Below are 22,061 nucleotides of genomic sequence, written 5' to 3' on the forward strand. Positions count from 1 at the left end.
ATTTTTTTTTTGTTGAGACAGGGTCTCGCTATATTGTCTAGGCTTATCTCAAACTCCTGGGCTCAAGCAATCCTCCTGCCTCAGTCTCCCAATGTGCTGGGATTATAGGTATGAGCTACTGTGTATATCCTCTTTTTTAAATATTTTGAATAATGCTGCAGTGAATATTCTTGACCTTGTCATTGTGTGATTGATCAATTATTTATTTCAGATGAATTTCTGAAAATAGACCTTCTGGGTCCAAGGATATATACATTCTTAAGGCTTTTTATAGATGTCAAATGATTTCTAGTCAAGGTTTCCATTCTCATCTCTGCCTGCACTGGCATTATCTTTCTTTTCTAAGTGACATCTACAACTTACGATGTTAGCAAAAAGCGAAAAAGTTGATGCCGGAGAAGATTTTAGACCATGAGGGATGTTCATGACTTACAGTTTAATTTCAAAAAAATTTGTTGGGCACCTACAGGGTGTTTTTACAGCCAGGAAACTTAAGTGAATGTATATAATAAATGGCTTATTGATATTGCATTGCAGTACCATGTATGATGTCATATATGTTACATGACATCATGCGATCTGTTCAGTGTCCTGTGCTTTATGGCCGCATATTGTTCAGTGTGCTGTGCACCACTGCAACAGACATTATGCGTTGATGCAGAATTCCCACCAGTCCCTGCATGTGTCTGCTTTGTGTTGTCTCTGATTGCATGTGAGTCTGATTCTCACTTATTAAACCTTCAGTTTTAGCATATCCCAGTGGAAGTAATCAAAGGGCTTTCATCTATTTTTTTTTCACATGGTGACATTACTCATTTCCAGCCTATATGGCTACTGTATACAAAGATTCTTGCCCCCAAGAAATTTGTAATTTAGTGAAAGAAATAGACTACCCTATAAATAATAAAATGCAGTCCATAACAGAGATGTACTGATTGTGAAATTTTTTTGTAAGTTTGTAAGACAAGTCAAATGGAGGAAATTTGAATTTCGTGTCTGCTGGTTAATTTCTCTTCTTGAATTTTCTAAAAATTATTTGGTAAGGCTTAGAATATTTTATTATTAAACACGATAACATTGGCTCAATACGGTAGGATGTGGCCAGGCGTGGTGGCTCATGCTTGTAATCCCAGCACTTTGAGAGGCTGAGGCGGGTGGATCACCTGAGGTCAGGAGTTCGAGACCAGCTTGGCCAACATGGTGAAACCCAGTCCCTACTAAAAAAATATAAAAATTAACCAGGCATGGTGGCGGTCACCTGTAATCCCAGCTGCTTGGGAGGCTGAGGCAGGAGGGTCACTTGAACCCAGGAGGTGGAGATTGCAGTGAGCTGAGACCACACCATTGCACCCCAGCCTGGACGATGAGCAAAAATCCATCTAAATATGTGTGTGTGTGTGTGTGTGTGTGTGTGTGTGTGTGTGTGTGTGTGTGTATTATAGGATATTTAATACTATGTTTGCAAAGATTTCTTTGAACTGTGTTTTATATTTATCAGCTACTAGTTATATGCACCAAGAACAGCAGTATACTGTTCTGTTTCCTGGCTCTTGGCCTATTGTTTTTCAGTCTTCCTTTGAGAGAGCAGAAAACTCAGAGAGAGGCTGTATTTCCTGGGTGATGAGGGGAGGAGACCGTTGGTGCCCAGCACTGCTGGTGGCTTTCCCAAGGGTTACACAACTTAGATTTTAACCTGCTGTTTTTATCGTTGGTAAATTCTTTCAGAAAAAGTATTTAGAAAGTAGTAGTAGGATTCCTACCTTCCAAGTGTATCATTATGGAGCATATTTATATATCTAGAGAGAGAAAAAATAGTCCCATCAACCAAGGCGTTTCCTGTGTACACAAACTGCATCTGTAGAAGAGACAGGGCAAATTGTGTCAAAAAGATGCATTATTTTTAGTAGGTTTTTTTTTTGTTGTTTTTTAATAACTGAGAAAATGTACTGTAAGGATAAGCAGCCTGTGATCTGTAAGGCTCTGACCCTGCCTTAGGGTTTTTGGGCTGGAGTGCAGTGGCGTAGTCACTGCAGCCTTCTTGTCCTAGTTTCAACTGATTCTCCCACCTCAGCTTCCCAGGTGTCTGTGACAACAGGCTCACGCCACCATACCTGGCTAATATTTTGTATTTTTAGTAGAGATGGGGTTTCACCATCTTGGCCAGGCTGGTCACGAGCTCCTGACCTCAAGTGATCCACCTGCTTCTGCCTCCCAAAGTGCTGGGATTACAGGCATTAGCCACTGTGCCCGGCCTTTAGGGTTTTTTTTTGAAGAAAGAAAGAGAGAGAGAGAGAGAGAGAAAGAAAGAGGAGAGAGAGAGAGAGAGAGAGAGAGAGAGAAAGGAAGGAAGGAAAGAAAGAAAGAAGGAGAAAGGAAGGAAGGGAAAGAGAAAGACGAAGAAGAGAAAAATAGAAAAAGAGAAAGAAAAGAAAGAAAGAGAGAGAGAAAGAGGGAGAGAGAGAGGGAGAGAGAATGGGAGTCTTGCTCTGTTGCCCAGGCTGGAATGCAGTGATGTAATCATAGCTTAGTGCAGCCTCAAACTCCTCACCTCAAGACACCCTTCCACCTCAGGCTACCCTACCAAGTATCTGAGACTACAGGCATGCACCTCTGTGCCGGGCTAATCTAAAATAAAAATTTCATTTTCTTTTTTTTTTTTTTTGAAAACTGTTTTCTAAAGTGACTGTCTTGTTTTGTATTTCCACCATAAGCATATGAATTTTGCTCCAGCTGTCCCACATATTCACCAGCATGTTGTATTATCAGTTATTTTATTTTAGCAATTCTAAAAGGTGTATAGTAGTGTCTTAATTTAATTTTATTTTGCACTTCCCTAATGAGCTATGATGCTGAGTATCTTTTCTCTTTTTTTATGATTATTTTAATTTAATATAAATTAAATTAAACATTTAATTTCTCAGTTGCACTAATCACGTTTCAGAGGCTCAAAGGCCACATGTAGTTAGTGGCTATCTTATTGGATGGCACAGATTATCAAACATTTCCTTTATTGCAGAAACTTCTGCTAGACAATAGTATGCCTTAGCTAAAGTCATGAGTTCTTTAACATCAGAATTTATGGCTAATCTTCAGTAGGAATAGAGGAATTTTATAAGACTATAACGTTTAGTCCTAAAGCATTCAAAGTCCAATTTTCTCATTCCATGTTACAGTTACAAATTTCTCTAGTTTTGATTTAAAAATTACGTGACTATATTTGCCATCTCCCCAACTAAGCTGGAAGCCTTTTAAGAATGTGGCCACTTTTTATCTAATTTGCCAGTCTGTGTCTTTTGATTGGGGCATGTAGTCCATTTACATTTATGGTTAATATTGATATGTGTGAATTTGATACTGCCATTTAAAGCTAGCTGGCTGTTTTGCCCATTAGTTGATGCAGATTCTTCATTATGTTGATGCTCTTTACCTTTTGGTATGTTTTTAGAGTGGCTGGTACTGGTTGTTTCTTTCTATGTGTAGTGCTTCTTTCAGGAGCTCTTGTAAAGCAGGCCTGGTGGTGATGAAATCTCTGAGTACTTGCTTGTTCACAAAGGATTTTATTTTTCCTTCACTTATGAAACTTAGTTTGGCTGGATATGAAATTCTGGGCTGAAAGTTCTTTTCTTTAAGGATGTTGAATATTGGTCCCCACTCTCTTCTGGCTTGTAGGGTTTCTGCTGAGAGATCTGCTGTGAGTCTGATGGGCTTCCCTTTATGGGTAACCTGACCTTTCTCTCTGGCTTCCCGTAGCATTTTCTCCTTCATTTCAACCCTGGTGAATCTGATGATTAGGTGCCTTGGGGTTGTTGCTCTCCTTGAGGAATATCTTTGTGATGTTCTCTGTATTACCTGAAGTTGAGTATTTTCCTGCCTTGCTAGGTTGGGGAAGTTTTCCTGGATAATATCCTGAAGAGTATTTTCCAGCTTGGATTCATTCTCTTCGTCACATTCAGGTACGCCTGTCAGACGTAGATTAGGTCTTTTCACATAGTCCCACATTTCTTGGGGACTTTTTTCATTCCTTTTTACCCTTTTTTCTCTAATCTTGCCTTCTCGTTTTATTTCATTGAGTTGATCTTTGACCTCTGATATCCTTTCTTCTGCTTGGTCAATTCAACTGTTAAAACTTGTGCATGCTTCGTGAAGTTCTCATGTTGTGTTTTTCAGCTCGATCAATTCATTTATATTCCTCTCTAAGTTGTCTATTCTTGTTAGCATTTTGTCAAATCTTTTTTCAATGTTCTTAGTTTCTTTGCATTGGGTTAGAACATGTTCTTTTAGCTCACAGAAGTTTCTTATTAGCCACGTTCTGAAGCCTGATTCTGTCAATTCATCACACTCATTCTGCATCAGGTCTTGTTCCCTTGCTGGTGAGGAGTTGTGATCCCTTGTAGGAGGAGAGGCATTCTGATTTCCGGTGTTTTCGGGCTTTTTGCACTGGTTTCTTCCTATCTTTGTGCATTTAGCCACCTGTCATCTTTGCAGTTGCTGACTTTCAGATTGGGTCTGAGTGGATGTCCAGTTTGTTGATAATGAAGTTATTTCTGTTTCTTAGTTTTCCTTCTAACAATCTGGCCCCTCTGCTGCAGGACTGCTGAGGTCCACTCTAGGCCCTGCTTGCCTGGGGATCACCTGCAGCTGCTGCAGAACAGTAAGGGTTGCTGCCAGTTTCTTCTTCTGCTCTTTGTCCCAGAAGGATACTTGCCAAATGTCAGTCTGAGCTCTCCTTTATGAGGTGACTCTTTGGTATACGTGGGTCAGGGAACTCCTTGAGGAGGCCGCCTGTCCTTTATAGGGCTCAAGTGCTGAGCTGTGAGCTCCGTTGTTCATTCAGAGCTGCTGTGTGATTTCTCATGCAGGGACCGGTGACCCGCTGCACTGGCTGAAACAGTGGCGCTGAGATTCGTGGTGCTTTTTTGCCCGGGAATCTCCTGGCCTGGCTGGCTTGCTGTTTCAGTCCCCTTTTTAATCACCTGAACGGGCGACTCTGCCTTCCTGGAGCTCCATTCACCAGCTAAAAGGGCACCCAGTCCCGTGTATTTTGTATTGAGAACAGCCGTGACGGGGCACCCGCGAAACGGCCGCACCGGCCAAAAGAGTTGCACTGGCGACCCATGGGGCTCCTCCGCCTGGGAATCTCCTGGTCTGTGGGCAATAAAAATCCATCTGGAAATGTGGCATCCACTCACTCTCTGTGCTTTCACTGGGAGCTGCAATCCTGAGCTGCTCCTAATTGGCCATCTTGGATCTCTCTCTGGCCTTTAGTGTTTTATAGGACTTTCTTAGGCTATGCCATAGAGGATTGATCCCAGATTCTCTAACTCTGCAATGCATGCCTGGAATTTCTTCTCTCCAAGGCCACAGTCGATACTAATTGGACCATTTCCTATCCACTGTGGCTTCAACCACTATACTGTCATGTTGGAGCAGATTTGCCTCCCTACCAGATGATAATTAGAAGGGCTCCTTCTTTGGAAGTAGGCACAAAATATAAATGAGCAAGTAACAATGGTTAGAATGAATCTTCTCGAAAAGAGAACTTTATTTTAAAACTAGTAGGTTACAGAATGTATAGCATTTTGTATACTAGTGCAGTGTCAGTGAGTAGAGCAATTAATGGTAGTAGAGCAATGGAATTGATTCTTGTCATCTTTGTTCAGATTTGGCAGGTGGAAAAAGATGTAGAAATGAGAGTGAAGCCATTAATACCTAATTAATATTCTCTCTTGCTCTTCTCAGCACAAAAGTTTCTCCTTAGATAGTAAGTGTATGTTAGGATGGTTCATGTTAGCTTAAAGTATAATGCTATATTCTGAGTATTAAGTGAAGTTAGGGGTATCTCTTATATTAAAATGTGTTCTACAAAGCTATTTGTTTCTGATTTTGATTTTAGTTTGTTATCTTAAATTATTTTAAGCATATATTTTTATCACTGCAACCTCTGCCTCCTGGGCTCAAGTGATTCTCATGCCTCAGCCACCCGAGTAGTTGGGACTACAAGGCATGTGCCACCAAGCCCGGCTAATTTCTGCATTTTTAGTAGAGACAGGGTTGCAGTGAGCAAAGATCGCATTACTGCACTCCAGCCTGGGTGACAGAGCAAGACTCCATCTCAAAAAAAAAGAATTGAGAATTTAGATTGGCTCACACCTGTAATCTTAGAACTCCGGGAGGTCGAGGTGGGCAGATCACTTGAGGTCAGGAGTTTGAGATCAGGCTGGACAACATGGTGACACCCTGTCTCTACTAAAAACACAAAAATAGCTGGGCGTGGTGGTGGACACCTCTAATCTCAGCTATTGAGGAGAGGAAGGCAGGAGATTTGTTTGAACCCAGGAGGTGGAGGTTTCAGTGAGCTGAGATTGCGCCAATGCACCCCAGCCTGGGTGACAAAGTGACACTGTCTCAAAAAACAAAACAAAACAAAAAAATTGAGAATTTAAAAATGGCTTATCTGTATATATATTTTTAAATCCTTGCTTGAAATTGAGTCACTTGAAAACTAAAATATTAGGAAATCCATTGTACTGCTTCAGACATTGCTGGAGATAGAGGCCTTTTGTGTTAAAAGAATGCTCTGGGTAATTGAAACATAACTCAGATGCCAGCCCCTTCTAAAGACAATCACTTTGATGAAAATGTATAGCTGGGCACAATGGCTCACGCCTATAATCCCAGCACTTTGGAAAGCTGAGGCAGGCAGATCACTTGAGCCCAAGAGTTCAAGACCAGCCTGGGCAGCTTGGCGAAGCTCTGTTTCACAAAAAGTACAAAAAATTTGCTGGGCGTGGTGGTGCATGCCTATAGTCCCAAATACTAGGGTGGCTGAGAGGAGGGAGGATCACAGGAGCCAGAGACTGAGGCTGCAGTGAGGCCGTGATTGTACCCCTGCAGTCCAGCTTGGGTGACAAAGCAAGACCCTGTCTTAAAAAAAAAAAAAAAAAAAAAAGTCTAAATTTGATATAATTTGCTCATTTCTTGATGATGCAGTTTCATCATTCTGACCACAAATGTTGCATGTGTGTTTCATGGTAATACAATTTCATATCTCTATAGAAAAGTATTTCATGTAGGACTGACAAAGTATTTCCTAAAACTATCTTTTTGCCTTCAATTCTGCCCACTTTAGTTCCTTTACTCTGTTATGTCCTAGGAAACAAATTTTTAGGACTGGGTGCAGTGGCTTATGCCTGTAATCCCAGCACTTTGGGAGTCTGAGGTGGGCGGATCACAAGGTCAGGAGTTTGAGACCAGCCTGGCCAATATGGTGAAATCCCGACTCTACTAAAAATACAAAAATTAGCCAGTCATGGTGCCAGGCGCCTGTAATCCCAGCTACTCGGGAGGCTGAGGCAGGAGAATCACTTGAAACTGGATAGTGGAGTTTGCAGTGAGCTGAGATCGTACCACTGTACTCCAGCCTGGGTGAAAGAGCGAAACTCTGTCTCAAAAAAAAAAAAAAAATTAAAATTTGTGGATCAAACCAGGCCAATAATGTCGTAAATGAGAGGCTAAGGGGGCGGAGGGGTGGGGAATGCAGACATTTCATTTAGGAATTTTTTGTTTTCTTTTTTAAACCAAATTTTAACTCAAGAAAAATAGAAAGTTTAAGTCCCCCTCAGTTTTGGTTGAGAGCCAGATTTCTGAATTCCAGACCAGTAAAGTTTGCTTTAAGATTTTTATTCTAAGTAGTACCTAATAGACACTGTGTGGTCAAGGGAAATAGAAAATTCAGCCATTAACTGTAGACAAAAGAAAGAAGTAAATTTCTAAAGCACTGAGCAATAATGGGCAAGTTTGCAAATCAGTTCTTTTTTACACTTAACATTTTTGTGCACTAAATTAAACATCGAATTCTCTGCTGCTAAGTATGGGAAGTGTAAACTGGAATGAATGTTCATTTATTACTCTGTTTCCAAAAGCCTTCATTGTAGTGTCCCTAAAGCATATTAGCCCTTACTGGAGTTGTTTGCAAATGGCTTAGTGAATACATTTTTGTGCTGTTTTTTGGTCCACATGGCTGTGGTTTTGCAAGAGTTACACTTGGGCATGTCCCAGACATAAGACTAGGAAGCTGTACTTACTTTCCTTCCTCCTGCAATTAAATATCCCGTGCCATTGGCAGCTTGACCTGCTGCGTCTCTCTTAGGGACAGTGTCCCCAGGTAGTATCCTCACACATCACCAGCCTCTGTCACCACCTGCCTTCCGTTGATCAGAGAAACTAAGTAATTCTACATCAAGAAAATAATTTTTCTCACATAGATACACATCTCTATTCTTCTTTCATCCCTTCTCATCTCCAACATTCCCCAGTTATTTAAAGAAACCTTTCTTGGGCCGGGCGCCGTGGCTCACACCTGTAATCCCAGCACTTTGGGAGGCCGAGGTGGGCAAATCACAAGGTCAGGAGTTTGAGAGCAGCCTGACCAACGTGGTGAAATCCCATCTCTACTAAAAACACAAAAAGTAGCTGGGCGTGGTTGTGCATGCCTGTAATTCCAGCAACTTAGGAGGCTGAGGCAAGAGAATCACTTGAACCTAAGAGGTGGAGGTTGCAGTGAACCAAGATTGCACCACTGCACTCCAGTCTGGGTGTCAGACTGAGACTCCGTCTCAAAATAAAAAAAAAAAAAAAAAAGGAAAGCTTTCTTCTATCTCAGCCTATTTCAGTCTACTTGTGAGTGCCTTCTGCACCCCCCTCAACCAAAGGCCTTTCTAATGTCTGTTATATGTGGAAATATTTTTAGTGACAGATCCAAAATAAGAAATAGGAAGGCCAAAAGTTTTGATGCAATAGGAGACAAAATGAAGAACTAGGGGCACCCATCCTTCAAACCACCACATGTTAATATATATTTAGAAAAAATATTTTCTACTATTTTCGTTGCACCTAACAAGTGATTGCGGTTAAACAGGCTTTGTGTTTGTTTGTTGTTTGTTTTGAGACAGAGTTTCGCTGTTGTTGCCTAGGCTGGAGTGCAGTGGTGCGATCTCTGTTCACTGCAACCTCTGCCTTCCAGTTTCAAGCTATTTTCCCACCTCAGCCTCCTGAATAGCTGGGATTATAGGCATGTGCCACCATGCCCGGCTAATTTTGTATTTTTAGGAAAGACAGGGTTTCATCATGTTGGCCAAGTTGGTCCTGAACTCCTGACCTCAGGTGACCCTCTCGCCTTGGCCTCCCAAAGTGCTGAGATTGCAGACGCAAGCCACCACCATGCCTGGCCTAAACAGGCTTTTAACAGGTTTGTCTTAGAATTGAGTATAGTTTTAAATTTTTTGTTTAGAGAAATATTTTCTAAGTGTTTTTGTTTTTTTTTTGATACAGAGTCTCGCTCTTATCGCCCAGGCTAGAGTACAATGGCGTGATCTCGGCTCACTGCAACCTCCACCTCCCAGGTTCAAGCAATTCTACTGCCTCAGCCTCCCAAGTAGCTGGGATTACAGGACGCGCCACTATGTCTGGCTAATTTTTGTATTTTTAGTAGAGATGGGATTTCACCATGTTGGCCAGGCTGGTCCCGAACTCCTGACCTCAGGTGATCTGCCTGCCTTGGCCTCCCAAAGTGCTGGGATTACAAGCATAAGCCACCATGCCCGGCCTGTTTTCTAAGTTTTTAACAAATTAATTTTGAGACTGATTCCTCTGTTTCAACAAAAATGTGTAAAGAACCTACTGCGTGACAGGCTGTGGATATATCAAGTGCACCAAGATTTGCAATACCAGAGCTTGCTGCTCAGTGGAGGCTGCAGGATGCCCATGTGGCCCCAGGAGGGAGGGACCTGCTGCTGTGGCTGGGAAGGAAAGCGGGGCAAATCTGCCGGCATGGTCCCTACCCAGAGCAACTAATGATGGGATTTTGTCAGATCTCTTCTGTTAGTCACCTGTGACCCTGCAAACCTTTCCAGGCAATAGGTCACCAGATTCTGCTGCATGCATTGGGTTTTTACTCAACTGGATTTAGAGTTCAAATATCTTTGGCAAAAAAAAAAAAAGAAATACATAAAGGCAACCCTTAAGGGTTCACGATAAAAACAGATTTACTTCCTCTTATCTATAGATTACAAATTGAACAATGCTGTAACCATGGCTAAAACTGTTATAATTACTCAACACACAATTAAGCCTGGATACAATGGCTTATGCCTGTAATCCTAGCACTCTCTGGGGCTGAGGCAGAAGGATTGCTTGAAGCCAGGAGTTCAAAACAAGTCTGGGAAACATAGACCCCGTCTCTACAAAAAATTAACAAAAATTAGCTGGGCATGATGACTTTCACCTGTGGTCCCAGCTATTCGGGAGGCTGATGCAGGCGGATCATTTGAGCCTGAGTGGTCAAGGTTGCAGTGAGCCATGTTCACAACACTGCACTCCAGCGTGGGTGACAGGGTAAGACCCTGTCTCAAAAAAGATCCCCGCCCCCACACACACAATTAAACATAATATTAAATATGACAACTAGCTAAAATATTTTATGGAATTAAAAAGGAATAGTAACTGGCTGGGTGTGGTTGCTCATGCCTTTAATCCCAGCACTTTGGGAGGTCAGGAGTTTGAGACCAGACTGGCCAACATGGTGAAACCTCATCTCTACTAAAAATACAAAAATTATCCTGACATAGTATTACATACCTGTAATCCCACCCACTCGGGAGGCTGAGGCAGAAGAGTCATTGAACCCAAGAGGCGGAGGTTGCAGTGAGCCAAGATCACACACTGCACTCCAGCCTGGGCGACAGATTGAGACTCCTTTCCTTCTCAGAAAAAAAAAAAAGAAAAAAATAAATACTAACCCCGGCGAGGTCTAGAACTGTCATATTAATTTTGAAACATGGGAGTAAACATACAGACACACTGATGTCGGCTTTGGCTTTCTGCTCCCCCAGGCTCCTCAGTGGTTGGAAAGTGATTCTTGTCAGAAATGTGAGCAGCCCTTTTTCTGGAACATAAAGCAGATGTGGGACACAAAGACGCTGGGGCTGAGACAAGTGAGTAGACACTGTCGAGCCATTGCTGGCTTGATTGTGTATTTCACTATTTGCATACTTAATCTGGGTTTTTTGAATCACACTTGGTTTTTGCAAATGCTATTAATTCCTACATTTTCTGTGTCTTTATCATTGTGTGACTAACAATGAGGAAGACCTTTCCTGGAGCCCATGAGACTGTTACCTCACTGTTCCAATACTTGTGCTGTATTGGAAAGGCAGGGGTGTGCAGAAAATCCTGAGAGCCGATTTTTAAATAGGCACAAGATCTTTCAGTTTAAGACTATTAGTTATTAAAGTCAGTGTTTTATACTAGCCAAGAACAGAATTAGGATAAAGTAGGTTATACAGTTATATACCTTATGCTGTCACAAACAGATAAAAAGTGGTAATTTAGTCCTCACTTGAATGCCTGACCGTATGAGTTGTAGATTGTTTTAAATTGCTCCATTATAAGCATACCTGGAACATTTTTAGTAAGCACGTTTTGAGTACTCTTTTTTATTTTTTTAATTAAAGAAATATGTTCTAAATAGCCTGTAGATTTCAAAGATGCTCTTAACTCCCCAGATTCTTGTAATACTAAAGTTCTCCAAAAAAAAAAAAAAAAAAAAAACATTTTCACAGCAGCCTTGAAGGTACTTAGGGCAAATATGAATTTGTGCAGGTAAGTAAAAAAGAATGCTGATTTATTTCTTTTATTATTGGTTGCACCTCTATGAGAGATTAGCCTAAAGTTAGTATGTGTTAATAAACTTTTTTGGTCTGACGTGGTGGCTCAGGCCTGTAATCCCAGCACTTTGGGAGGCCAGGGTAGGTATATCACCCAAAGTCAGGAGTTCAAGACCAGCCTGGCCAACGTGGTGAAACACTGTTTCTACTAAAAATACAAAAATTAACTGAGTATGGTGGCAGACACCTGTAATCTCAGCTACTCGGGAGGCTGAGGCAGGAGAATCACTTGAACCCGGGAGGCGGAGGTTGTGGTGAGCCAAGATCACACCTGTTATAAGTAAAATTTCGATGCCACAAAAGAAATAGCACTTGAAGATAAATCCTCTCAGCAAGGCAGTTTACTTCTATAGAAGCGTGCAGCTCATGGATGGAGCAATGGTGGCTGCACACTTGGACAAGTTGAGGGAGGGGTACTTAGGCCTGATGGGGGTCGTCCCTACTGCTGTGTTGTTCCCCTGTTCAGTAGGGTTAGACCGCACAAGCTAGACTAATCCTGATTGGCTATTTTAAAGGGAGCAGGGGTCTGAGCTGGAGTGGCAGGGTGGGTGTTTTGGCAGGAAGGACGGTTATGGGTGGGTCAGAGCAGGTAGTCAGGGGTGACCTAGGTCAAAGAAGGTGACCAGAGCAGGTGACTGGGAGGAGTCAGGATGGAGCCGGAGGCCAGGAAGCAGATGTGAACTACTGATTAGAACCGGTGGAGAAGGTTGTTTACTGGAATTACAAGGAAGTTAAACTTTAAAATAGAGAATTAAAGAATAAGAGTGTTGAACATGGTGACATACTGATTTCTTTGAAAAGAAACTTGGGGTTCACTGTAACATGCCATTGCACTCCAGCCTGGGCAACAGAGCAAGACTCCATCTCAAAATAAATAAATAAACTTTAAAAAATATTTATTTATTTATTTAGTTTAAGGCTAGTCAAGTGAAGCAGTGGGAGTGGAGAAGGAACAAAGAAATCCGTAACTGGTTGTGATCGATTAGTTGTAAACACCACTGCACTCAGACCAGCCAATAAATAAACTTTAAAAAATTTTACTCACAGAGCTACTCCATGGTAAAGTCTCTTATGAGACTGGCAGGCAAGGCAGAAATTTTTTTTAGTTCTCAGACCATTATAAAGCTCTGAAATAGTACCTGAGTTCTGCCTGTCATTAGCCAAGTTCTCAGAGTGCATGGCTGGTGGTAATTAGTACAATATAACTAATAGGTGAAGTGTTCCCTACTTCTAAAGGAAGCACAGAGAAATGGATTTTACTTCCATGTATTAACAGTTAATACAAGAGGGAAGTGGTGCTGGTCAATAAACTTTTGGTGGTAATAGAATATGTCAAAATCAGTCATAATAATGGGACTCTTTTGTAATGTTCTTGAGGCTTATTTCCAGAATCACATTTTGAGAGATTTAAAAAAAAATAGCAAAACATATGATTATGGATATTAGCTTCTTAGTGAGAGCATAGTGCATTTAAAACTTATTTTAGGCCAGTCATGATGGCTTACGCCTGTAATCCCAGCACTTTGGAAGGCTAATATGGAAGGATGGCTTAAGTCCAGGAGTTTGAGACCAGCCTGAGCAGCATGGTGAGACCCTGTCTCTATAAAAATAAACCTTATTTTAAAACATTTTAAGCTGGACATGGTGGCTCACACCTATAATCCCAGCACTTTGGGAGGACGAAGCAGGAGGATCACTGGAGCCTAGGTGTTCAAGACCAGCCTGGACAACATAGCAAGACCCCATCTCTACAAACAAATAAAAAAATTAGCCAGACATAGTGGCGCACACCTGTAGTCCCAGCTACTTGGAAGGCTGAGGCGGGAAGATTGCTGGAGTCTGCGAGGTCAGGGCTGCAGTGAGCTGTGCTTGCATCTGTGCGTTCCACCTAGGTGACAGAATGAAACCCTGTCTCTAAAGAGAAAAAAAAAACAAAACCTTTTTTTGATGGAGGAATAGATTTTTTTCTTCCCAAAAGCAGTGATTAGGCTCCTAAGTAAACTAAACTTAGTGTTAATAATATTGTTTATTAACATGTAGACAGATAATATGAATGAAAGAAAAGCAAAACATTTGACCAGTGCACCAAGATTTTTGGGAAATCCTTAACTAGTGTCGAAATTGTCTATCTTGTGAGTGTTGATTGATACATTGATTTAGGGTGATTATAATTCAAGGCATATCCTCCCTACTCTAGAGGGAAACCATGTGCTTTAAAGCGAAAGCTAACACCCTGTTTTCCTCCTCCCGATCACCCATGAAGCATCACTGCAGGAAATGCGGGCAGGCTGTCTGCGGGAAGTGTAGCAGTAAGCGCTCAAGTTACCCCGTCATGGGCTTCGAGTTCCAAGTCCGGGTTTGTGATTCTTGTTATGACTCCATCAAAGACGAAGAGTGAGTGTTTGCATATTTTTGTTTCATTGCCTCTTAAAATCTGTCTAATGGTTCTCTGAAATGTGAAGAGCCTGAGAAGTGATATGGATATATGTTTAACCCTATGTTTGTTTCTCCTGAATTTCTTAAGCCATTTTGTTTGTTGTTTGTTTGTTTGTTTTTTGAGACAGAGTCTCGCTCTGTCATCTAGGCTGGAGTACAGTGGCATGATCTTGGCTCACTGCAAACTCCACCTTCCGGGCTCAGGTGATTCTCCTGACTTAGCACCTGAATAGCTGGGATTACAGGCGCCTGCCACCACACCTGGCTAACTTTTATATTTTTAGTAGAGATGGAGTTTCAGCATGTTGGCCAGGACGTTCTTGAACTCCTGACCTCAAGTGATCCGCCTACCTCAGCCTCCCAAAGTGCTGGGATTACAGGCGTGAGCCACAGCATACAGCCCCCAAGCCATTTTTGAAGAGAGGACCTGCCTTAGCTTTATGACTTAAGACAAACACTGTGCATCTCAATCTGCCTCTCTGACTGGGCAGCTTTCTCCTTTGCATGGTGAGGAATGCTAAGTTACATGGTCCAGTAACTGAATGGACACCCTGAGCCTCCGCATCCCACCGGCTGCTGTGCAGGGAAAAGTCCATGCACATGTGGATGGCAGTGGTTGAGCTGGTTCTCTGCAAAAGTATCCAGTGCGCAGACCTTTGCACACACATGCATGTGAATTTACTGGAAAAACTCTAGAGACCAATGTTCTTTCTTTCACACAAACCTGGCCTAACAGTCTATTCTTAAATTGCTCTTTGTGTGTAAGACACATCTGTCTGTATACCCCATTCTACCCTGACTTTTAGGCAAATCTGTTAGAACAGAACCACCATTTTCTTTCTTTCCCTTTGAATTAGCTTTTAAAGCAGCAGAGGCAAACATTGGCAGAGGACCAAATTGGAAAGCTAGTGCATCACCACTGGTGTTGGTAAATGAACCAGTGATGGGATTGGAGCAGCTGGGCTTGGGGGCAGAGTTGAAGCTAGTGCTGTAAGAGGCACTGCTCCTGAGCATGGCAGAGGTTTCAGGGAAAATTGCAGCTCTGATGAATGTTTTGCCCATGCTGTGTGATTTTATTCAATGCAGTTCCTCTTTTATATTGAAGATTCTTGTTTTTATATCTGGGAATGTGTCAGCCTTTCCAGTAAAAAAAAAAAAAAAAAAAAAAAATCCGTTATTTTGGGAGTTTTATAAAACAGTCTTGTTTAAACAATTATCCTGCCTCAGCCTCCCTAGAAGCTGGATTACAGGCGTCCACCACTATGCCCAGCTAATTTTTGTATTTTTTGTAGAGACAGGGTTTCACCATGTTGGTCAGGCTGGTCTTGCACCTTACCTCAAGTGATTGCCCGCCTCGGCCTCCTAAAGTGCTGGGATTACAAGTGTGAGCCATTGCACCTGGCCACATTTATTTATTTTATGTTGCCAAAAAAACCCCATTAGCTCTAGGTACAGTAAAGTGAGTTTTCAGTGATCTCTTTTCTCTTTGTTAGTCGGACTTCTCTAGCAACATTTCATGAAGGAAAACATAACATTTCCCACATGTCTATGGACGTTGCCAGGGGACTGATGGTGACCTGTGGGACTGACCGCATTGTAAAGGTAAGCTGGCTAATTGTTTGTCAGCATTTCAGTCGAGATTGCCCGTTACCATGCTGTGAATGGGCAGGAGACAGTCACCCTTTCTGATTGGCAAGCATTTATAAGCAACCAATTGCCAGTTTAAAACCTTGAGTAAAGGCTGGGCATGGTGGTTCACGCCTATAATCTCAGCACTTTGGGAGGCCGAGGGGGTGGATCACCTGAGGTGGGGAGTTTGAGACCAGCCTAACATGGAGAAACCCCGTCTTTACTAAAAATACAAAATTAGCCAGGTGAGGTGGTGCATGCCTGTAATCCTAGCTACTCAGAAGGCTGAGACAGGAGAATCGCTTGAACCCGGAAGGTAGAGGTTGTGGTGAGCCAAGATCGTACCATTGCACTCTAGCCTGGGCAACAAGAGCAAGACTCCATCTCAAAAAAGAAAAACCTTGAGTAATAAATTGCTTGCCTGTGAGTTTCCATGCGCTCGGTGGTGGTTGATCCCAGTGGTGCCTTCCTTTGCAGTGTCTGACAGAGTGAGTCGGGCACCCTGTATATCCCTGTTGGTGGAGCTGACCTCAGGGTTCTTCTCTCTTGCTGGCCTTGGCCCTCACCCTTGACCCATCTCAAGACCTTCCTTCCCTTGCCAACGTTCCTTTCATCCTGGGCAGAATACATCCTCATTATAAGAAATAAGCTTATTCCTTATAACACATAAATTGAAATGAAGTCTTTTATACTTAGTACTCCTGGGTCTCTAACACATAAATTGAAATGAAGTCTTTTATACTTAGTATCCCTCTTTTTTTTTTTGAGATGGGTCTTGCTCTGTTGTCCAGGCTGGAGTGCAGTGGCACCATCACTACTCACTGCAGCCTTCACCTTCCAGGCTCAAACAATCCTCCCACCTCAGCCTCCCAAGTAGCTGGAACTACAGGTGCCTGCCACCAGGCTTGGCTAATTTTGGGGGGATTTTTTTTTGTAGAGATTGGGTCCTACTATGTTGCCCAGGCTGTTCACAAACTCCTAGGCTCAAGTGATCCTTCCACCTCAGGCTCCCAAAGTGCTGGGATTATAGGCATGAGCCACCATGCCTGGCCTAAGTACCACTTTTTTTTTTTTTTTTTTTAAGACGGAGTTTCACTCTGTTACCCAGGCTGGAGTGCAGTGGCACAATCTCGGCTCACTGCAATCTCCGTCCCCCCTCCCCTGCCGCCCCTTCAAGGGATTCTGTTGCCTCGGCCTCCCAAGTAGCTGGGATTATAGGCGCCTGCCACTGCGCCCTGCTGATTTTTGTATTTTTAGTAGAGACGGGGTTTTAACATCTTGGCCAGGCTGGTCTTGAACTCCTCATGATCCATCTGCCTTGGCCTCCCAAAGTGCTGGGATTACAGGCATGAACCACTGCCCCCAGCCCGCCTAAGTACCACTCTTAAGTGCTAAAACTCTGAGATACTTTATATTCCTGATGGGCTTTTCTAAAAAAAATTGAATTTATACTAAAACATTATTATGATGTAGTTTTTATGTGTAAAGACACTGCTTAAATGCTTTGTTCACATTTTAGTGAAACTACATTGTTTTATGTCTCACTCTGTCACCCAGGTTGTAGTGTAGTGGTGTGATCTGGGCTGGGTGCAGCCCCTGCCTCTGGGCTCAGGTTCTATCAGCCTCCTGAGTAGCTGGGACTACAGGGATGTGCCACCACGCCAGGCTAATTTCTGTATTTTATTTTTGGTAGAGACAGGGTTTTGCCATGTTGGCCAGGCTGGTCTCGAACTCCTGTGCTCAAGCGATACACCCGCCTAGGCCTCCCAAAGTGCTGGGATTCCAGGCATGAGCCACTGCACCCAGCCATCCAGCCTCTTTCTATAAATCTTAAGGAGGTGTTATGAAAGAAGAGAAAGAGAGAATTCATTATTGTGACACCTTTTCAGGTTTCACAGTCATTTGTGTTGACTATTGCCATTAGACCTGGTCATCACTGCTGCCTTTTCTGCCTTTCTTCCTTCCCTGTAGATCTGGGACATGACGCCTGTGGTGGGCTGCAGTCTGGCAACGGGGTTTTCTCCACACTGATCTGAGAGCTGGGTGACATCCGCACCTAAGAACAGCAACTCCACCAAATGAAGTCCTTCCCATGCAGCTCCACAGCGCTGTCCTGTGAAAGGACAGTAGCCACTTACAAACCAATCAACATTTTTAAAAAGAAAATGTAAAGGTGTGTTTTGGGGCACTTGTGGAACTTACCCGTGGGGACTGATATGGAAAAGGTCTATCCGTAGTGGTTCCCTAAAGCCTGGAATCACTTCAGCGAAACTTCCCTGTAAACAGTGAGCTAATGTGTAATCAAAGAATGATCTAGCAAATGAGTTTTAGCAGGGAAAAAAATCAAACGAAAAAGTGAATGCTTAGAACTTTCTCAAAGCAATTGCAAGTACAGACACTTCACTTAGCCTAGGGGGTCTTCCAGGGCGGCTGTTGTCAGAGCAGAAACTGGGGGAAGGAAGACTTGTTCTCTCTTTCTCGAGGGGAGGCATTGGGAACTTAAAACCAGCGGCCTTTTCCTATGAGCTGGCAGTATGTGAATATCCTCTATGCTTAGTTATTGATACACTTCTTAAAGAGATCTGTCATTTTTGGGTAGTGCCATAATCTGCACTTAGTATTGGCTTGCTTCAGTTGTTTCTCTTCCCAGCCAGTATACCGTGGGTGAACTTTTGAGATTGTCATTAAGTTGTGAAATTTTTGTAACCCTTCCCTCCAAATTCTGAGGACAAAACTTTTTTATGGTGCTGTTAACATGCGAATCACACAAGCCGCCTGACTTCTCATTGCCGTCAGCAGTGACTGATGGAAAACCCAGCCACCATTGTGATGTGAAATGATCAGAGTGTTGCATGGAACAGCCCAGTCCTCTTCACTAAACCAACATTCTATTTGTTGTTCTAAAACGAGCCTCTGCAATATTCTTGCAATTTAATATACCCCCCCAACAAAAGCATTCCACAGCTTTTACACTATGTTGACTTTGAGTTATAACTAGTATTGTTCATGTTTTCATAAAAGGAAGTTAGCGACCCAGAGCTGTCATCATCAGTCAGGTCTTGCACAATAATTCCCAACTCGTAAATTGCCTTCCTAACAACTAGCAAAAGCTGTTGCTCATAATGGCATTTCTAAAGCTTTTGGGCACTGTGTACTAGGATGAGGAAGAGAGGAAATGGGCCTGTCTTTTAATACTCCAGTATTTGTATGTTTGATTTTTTTAAATAACAGTACATATATCTGTTTCTCTAGGGATATGGAAGTAAGTAGAGAAGGGCCTACCTTTTTAAAGGACACATATAAAAATAGGAACAGTATCTTTGCTAATCTTACTAATGGATATTGATTTTATAAAAAATAGCCTCACTACTGCATCACTGTGTTGGGATCATAGCAAGACAATACAGTCATTCCATACGATAAAACTAAAGGACTAAATCTGTTTTATAACGACATCTTAGAGGGACTAAAAAGTTTAAGGAGGCAATTAAACTAAGATGTCTTAATGGCTGTGTGACACACGTAAGGAAAGGAGAGGGGGTTAGGTACATCGTGTTCTGGAATGATCTGCATTAAATGTTGTCTTCAGAAATAAGACTGAAGGGTTTTGTTGTTTCTTAGAGTTTTTGTGTTACATCACCTAAAGAGATTCTTTTAAAAACTTCCTGGACTCTTTGCAAAGTGTATATTACTAACATAGTTTGAAAGACAAATTGAGTAGTGGTAAGTTTTGTTCAAGCACAATGTTGAATGTTAAGCTTCCTGTATTAATTTTAGTTCAGTTAACGGTTCAGCCCATACAAAGGTGCTATCCTAGGGATTTTATGAAGTCCTGAAAGGAAAATAGAATATGATCAATTCCTTGCCCTGTGGAAGAGTGCAGAACTGCGGTTTTGTTTTCCTTCGACTTCTGTAAAATGTGACCGTTTGTTTGACATCTGTGGTAGATTGAACGGAATATTACAGCTGCTGACTTTACTCCATAGCTTTCAAACCTTTTTTATTTAAAAAAATTCTTGAAAAACCCTATGTTCCGTAGGGAACATAAAGTTATTATAGTGCCTCCTAAGGGGTTAATATAAATCAAGGAGGAAATTTATATTTAAGGAAGAATTGGAGTGACGTATCTCAGAAAAGGAAAGGTGGATGTTTCCATATAGCTTGCTCTGCACCAGGCCTATCATCGTTTTTCTTTTTAGAGACAAACATGACCGACTTGTCTTGTCTCTCTCACACGCTAGGTAGCAAATGGGGTAATATTTTTATAGAGGTGGGCAAAAATTATTTTCTCAATTTTACTGAATAGGCTCAGAAGGAAAGTTCAGATAGGCTGATAGTTATTGCCTTATTTTGACTGCATTTCTCTTAAATGGGTCATTTAAATTAGTTCCTCAAGTAACAGTTTACTGGTCTTTCCATTCGTGACTATGCAGGCTAATTTGTATAGATAAGGATCACGGAATAAAGACTATTAGAGAAAATCCTTATATTTAGCTCTAGTATATATGTGATAAGGAAATGCCAATTCTTCATTATAAACAAGTTGTAAAATATCTCTTTCTTAGTCCAAATGATAGCAACACCCCTATAGGATTAGGTAGAAACAAATTATTCATTACATTTTAAATCTCTTTACTATGTCCTAGCTGTGTCCTGCTACCTAAAGGATATGAAGAAATAATATTGCTCTAGAATGTATCACTTTGTTCTCCCATGAAAGAATTCAGTGTGTTAGTACCTCTATTTTTAAACTAGTGAAACTGACCCAAATATGTGATAAATACCATAGCAGCTTGGACCCAAGGAGATATTTTTCTAAAATCAGTTTTCATTAAAGTACTTTCTACTTCTGTTACTGGATACGGTATCTCCTAAAATGTAAAAAACCCTGTAACTATGATGATAAACCGTCTGCTCATCATAAACATGAGGCTTAACAAATAAGTAATACATGCTATATTTATTCAAGTGTCTATTGCTTAATTGTTAATTGTGAGCAGATTTATTGAATGCTTATTCTATTTTCTGCAGTTTACAATAAAATAACTCTTTGAGTAAGTTGAAGTTGAATTGTGCAACAAATTTGTATTAGAGTACAATTTAAAGTGTTTTTCTCTATAGCCTTTTTTGACTGGGGAAGCAAAGGGTAATGTTAATTAGTACACTTTGTTCTCGTACTAGCTATGTTTCTATAAGATATGGTGCCCCGTGTATCCCAGAGATGCTAGAAAACTTTGCTCTTTGCTCCTGTTTGTGGGTTCTGTTTTGTGTTTTTTGTTTGTTTTGTTTTGTTTTGTTTTTTTAGAAAATGCACACAATAAAACATTCCTTGCTTGTTACTATGTTTGCCTAATATCACTTTTGTTGTAGTCAACCTGGACATCGGGCAATAACAGTAGCAACTATTTCTTCAGCATCCTCTGTGTGCTGGGTGCTTTCACTACCTTATCTTAATCCTTGCAACACTTGCGAAACGCATTAGTCCTCCCATTTTACCAATGAGAAAACCAAGAGAATTTGTGTTATGAAGTCTGTCTGTCTGACTTGAAAGCACAGGCCTTCTTCCTGCCTCTGGCCTCAATGTGCTAGCATGTCATTTGTGTTGTCTGTAAGGGAGGCGAGCATTACTCTCTCTGCTGCTTGAGGTGGCGGTCAGCATACTGCAGGGTATTTAGGCTCTCTACACAGCTCTGTCGAGTGATACCAAGATCAAGCTCTACTTCTCAGAGCTCAGTTTTGTGAGTGAACATGTGTGGTTGAGACTTAGGAGAACTGATACCTCAACTAAACCAATAAGAGATTGATTTAAAAAACCACAAAGACAGTGAATTGTGTGTTTTTCAAAATAGATACAGCTTTCTTTTCTCTCTTCATCAAAATAATATAATAAAAAATGAAAGAGGAAAAGATACAACCAAAAAGTATAAAGCAAGCTGTTTTTTGTGTGTGTTTGTTTTGTTTTGTTTTGTTTTGTTTTGTTTTTTGAGATGGAGTCTCACTCTGTCAAACAGGCTGGAGTGCAGTGGTGCAATCTCGGCTCACTGCAATCTCCACCTCCCGAATTCAAGTGATTCTCCTGCCTCAGCCTCCTGAGTAGCTGGGATTACAGTTGCGTGTCACTATGCCCGACTAATTTTTGTATTTTTAGTAGAGACAGCGTTTCACCATGTTGATCAGGCTGGTCTGGAGCTCCTGACCTCGTGATCTGCCTGCCTTAGTCTCCCAAAGTGCTGGGATTACAAGCATGAGCCATTGAGCCTGGCCCACAAATTG

At 41.7% G+C, this 22,061-nt stretch overlaps 1 protein-coding gene across 1 annotated transcript in view; it reads left to right on the plus strand.

Annotated features, from left to right (window-relative positions):
• The window catches only part of WDFY1 (WD repeat and FYVE domain containing 1), a 72,284-nt gene extending 51,157 nt beyond the window's left edge, over window positions 1-21,127 (plus strand). Inside the window, exons 9-12 of the mRNA XM_032278026.1 lie at window positions 10,890-10,991; window positions 13,987-14,117; window positions 15,653-15,761; window positions 17,760-21,127. Of these exons, the coding sequence (XP_032133917.1) occupies window positions 10,890-10,991; window positions 13,987-14,117; window positions 15,653-15,761; window positions 17,760-17,819 (402 nt within the window). The 3' untranslated portion in view covers window positions 17,820-21,127. The remainder of the gene's footprint in view (window positions 1-10,889; window positions 10,992-13,986; window positions 14,118-15,652; window positions 15,762-17,759) is intronic.
• The last annotated feature ends 934 nt before the right edge of the window (window positions 21,128-22,061 follow it).

The sequence above is a fragment of the Sapajus apella genome, unplaced genomic scaffold (assembly GCF_009761245.1).
Source record: "Sapajus apella isolate SASKATOON/1434 unplaced genomic scaffold, GSC_monkey_1.0 scaffold10, whole genome shotgun sequence".
In the NCBI taxonomy this organism is placed as follows: Eukaryota; Metazoa; Chordata; class Mammalia; order Primates; family Cebidae; genus Sapajus; species Sapajus apella.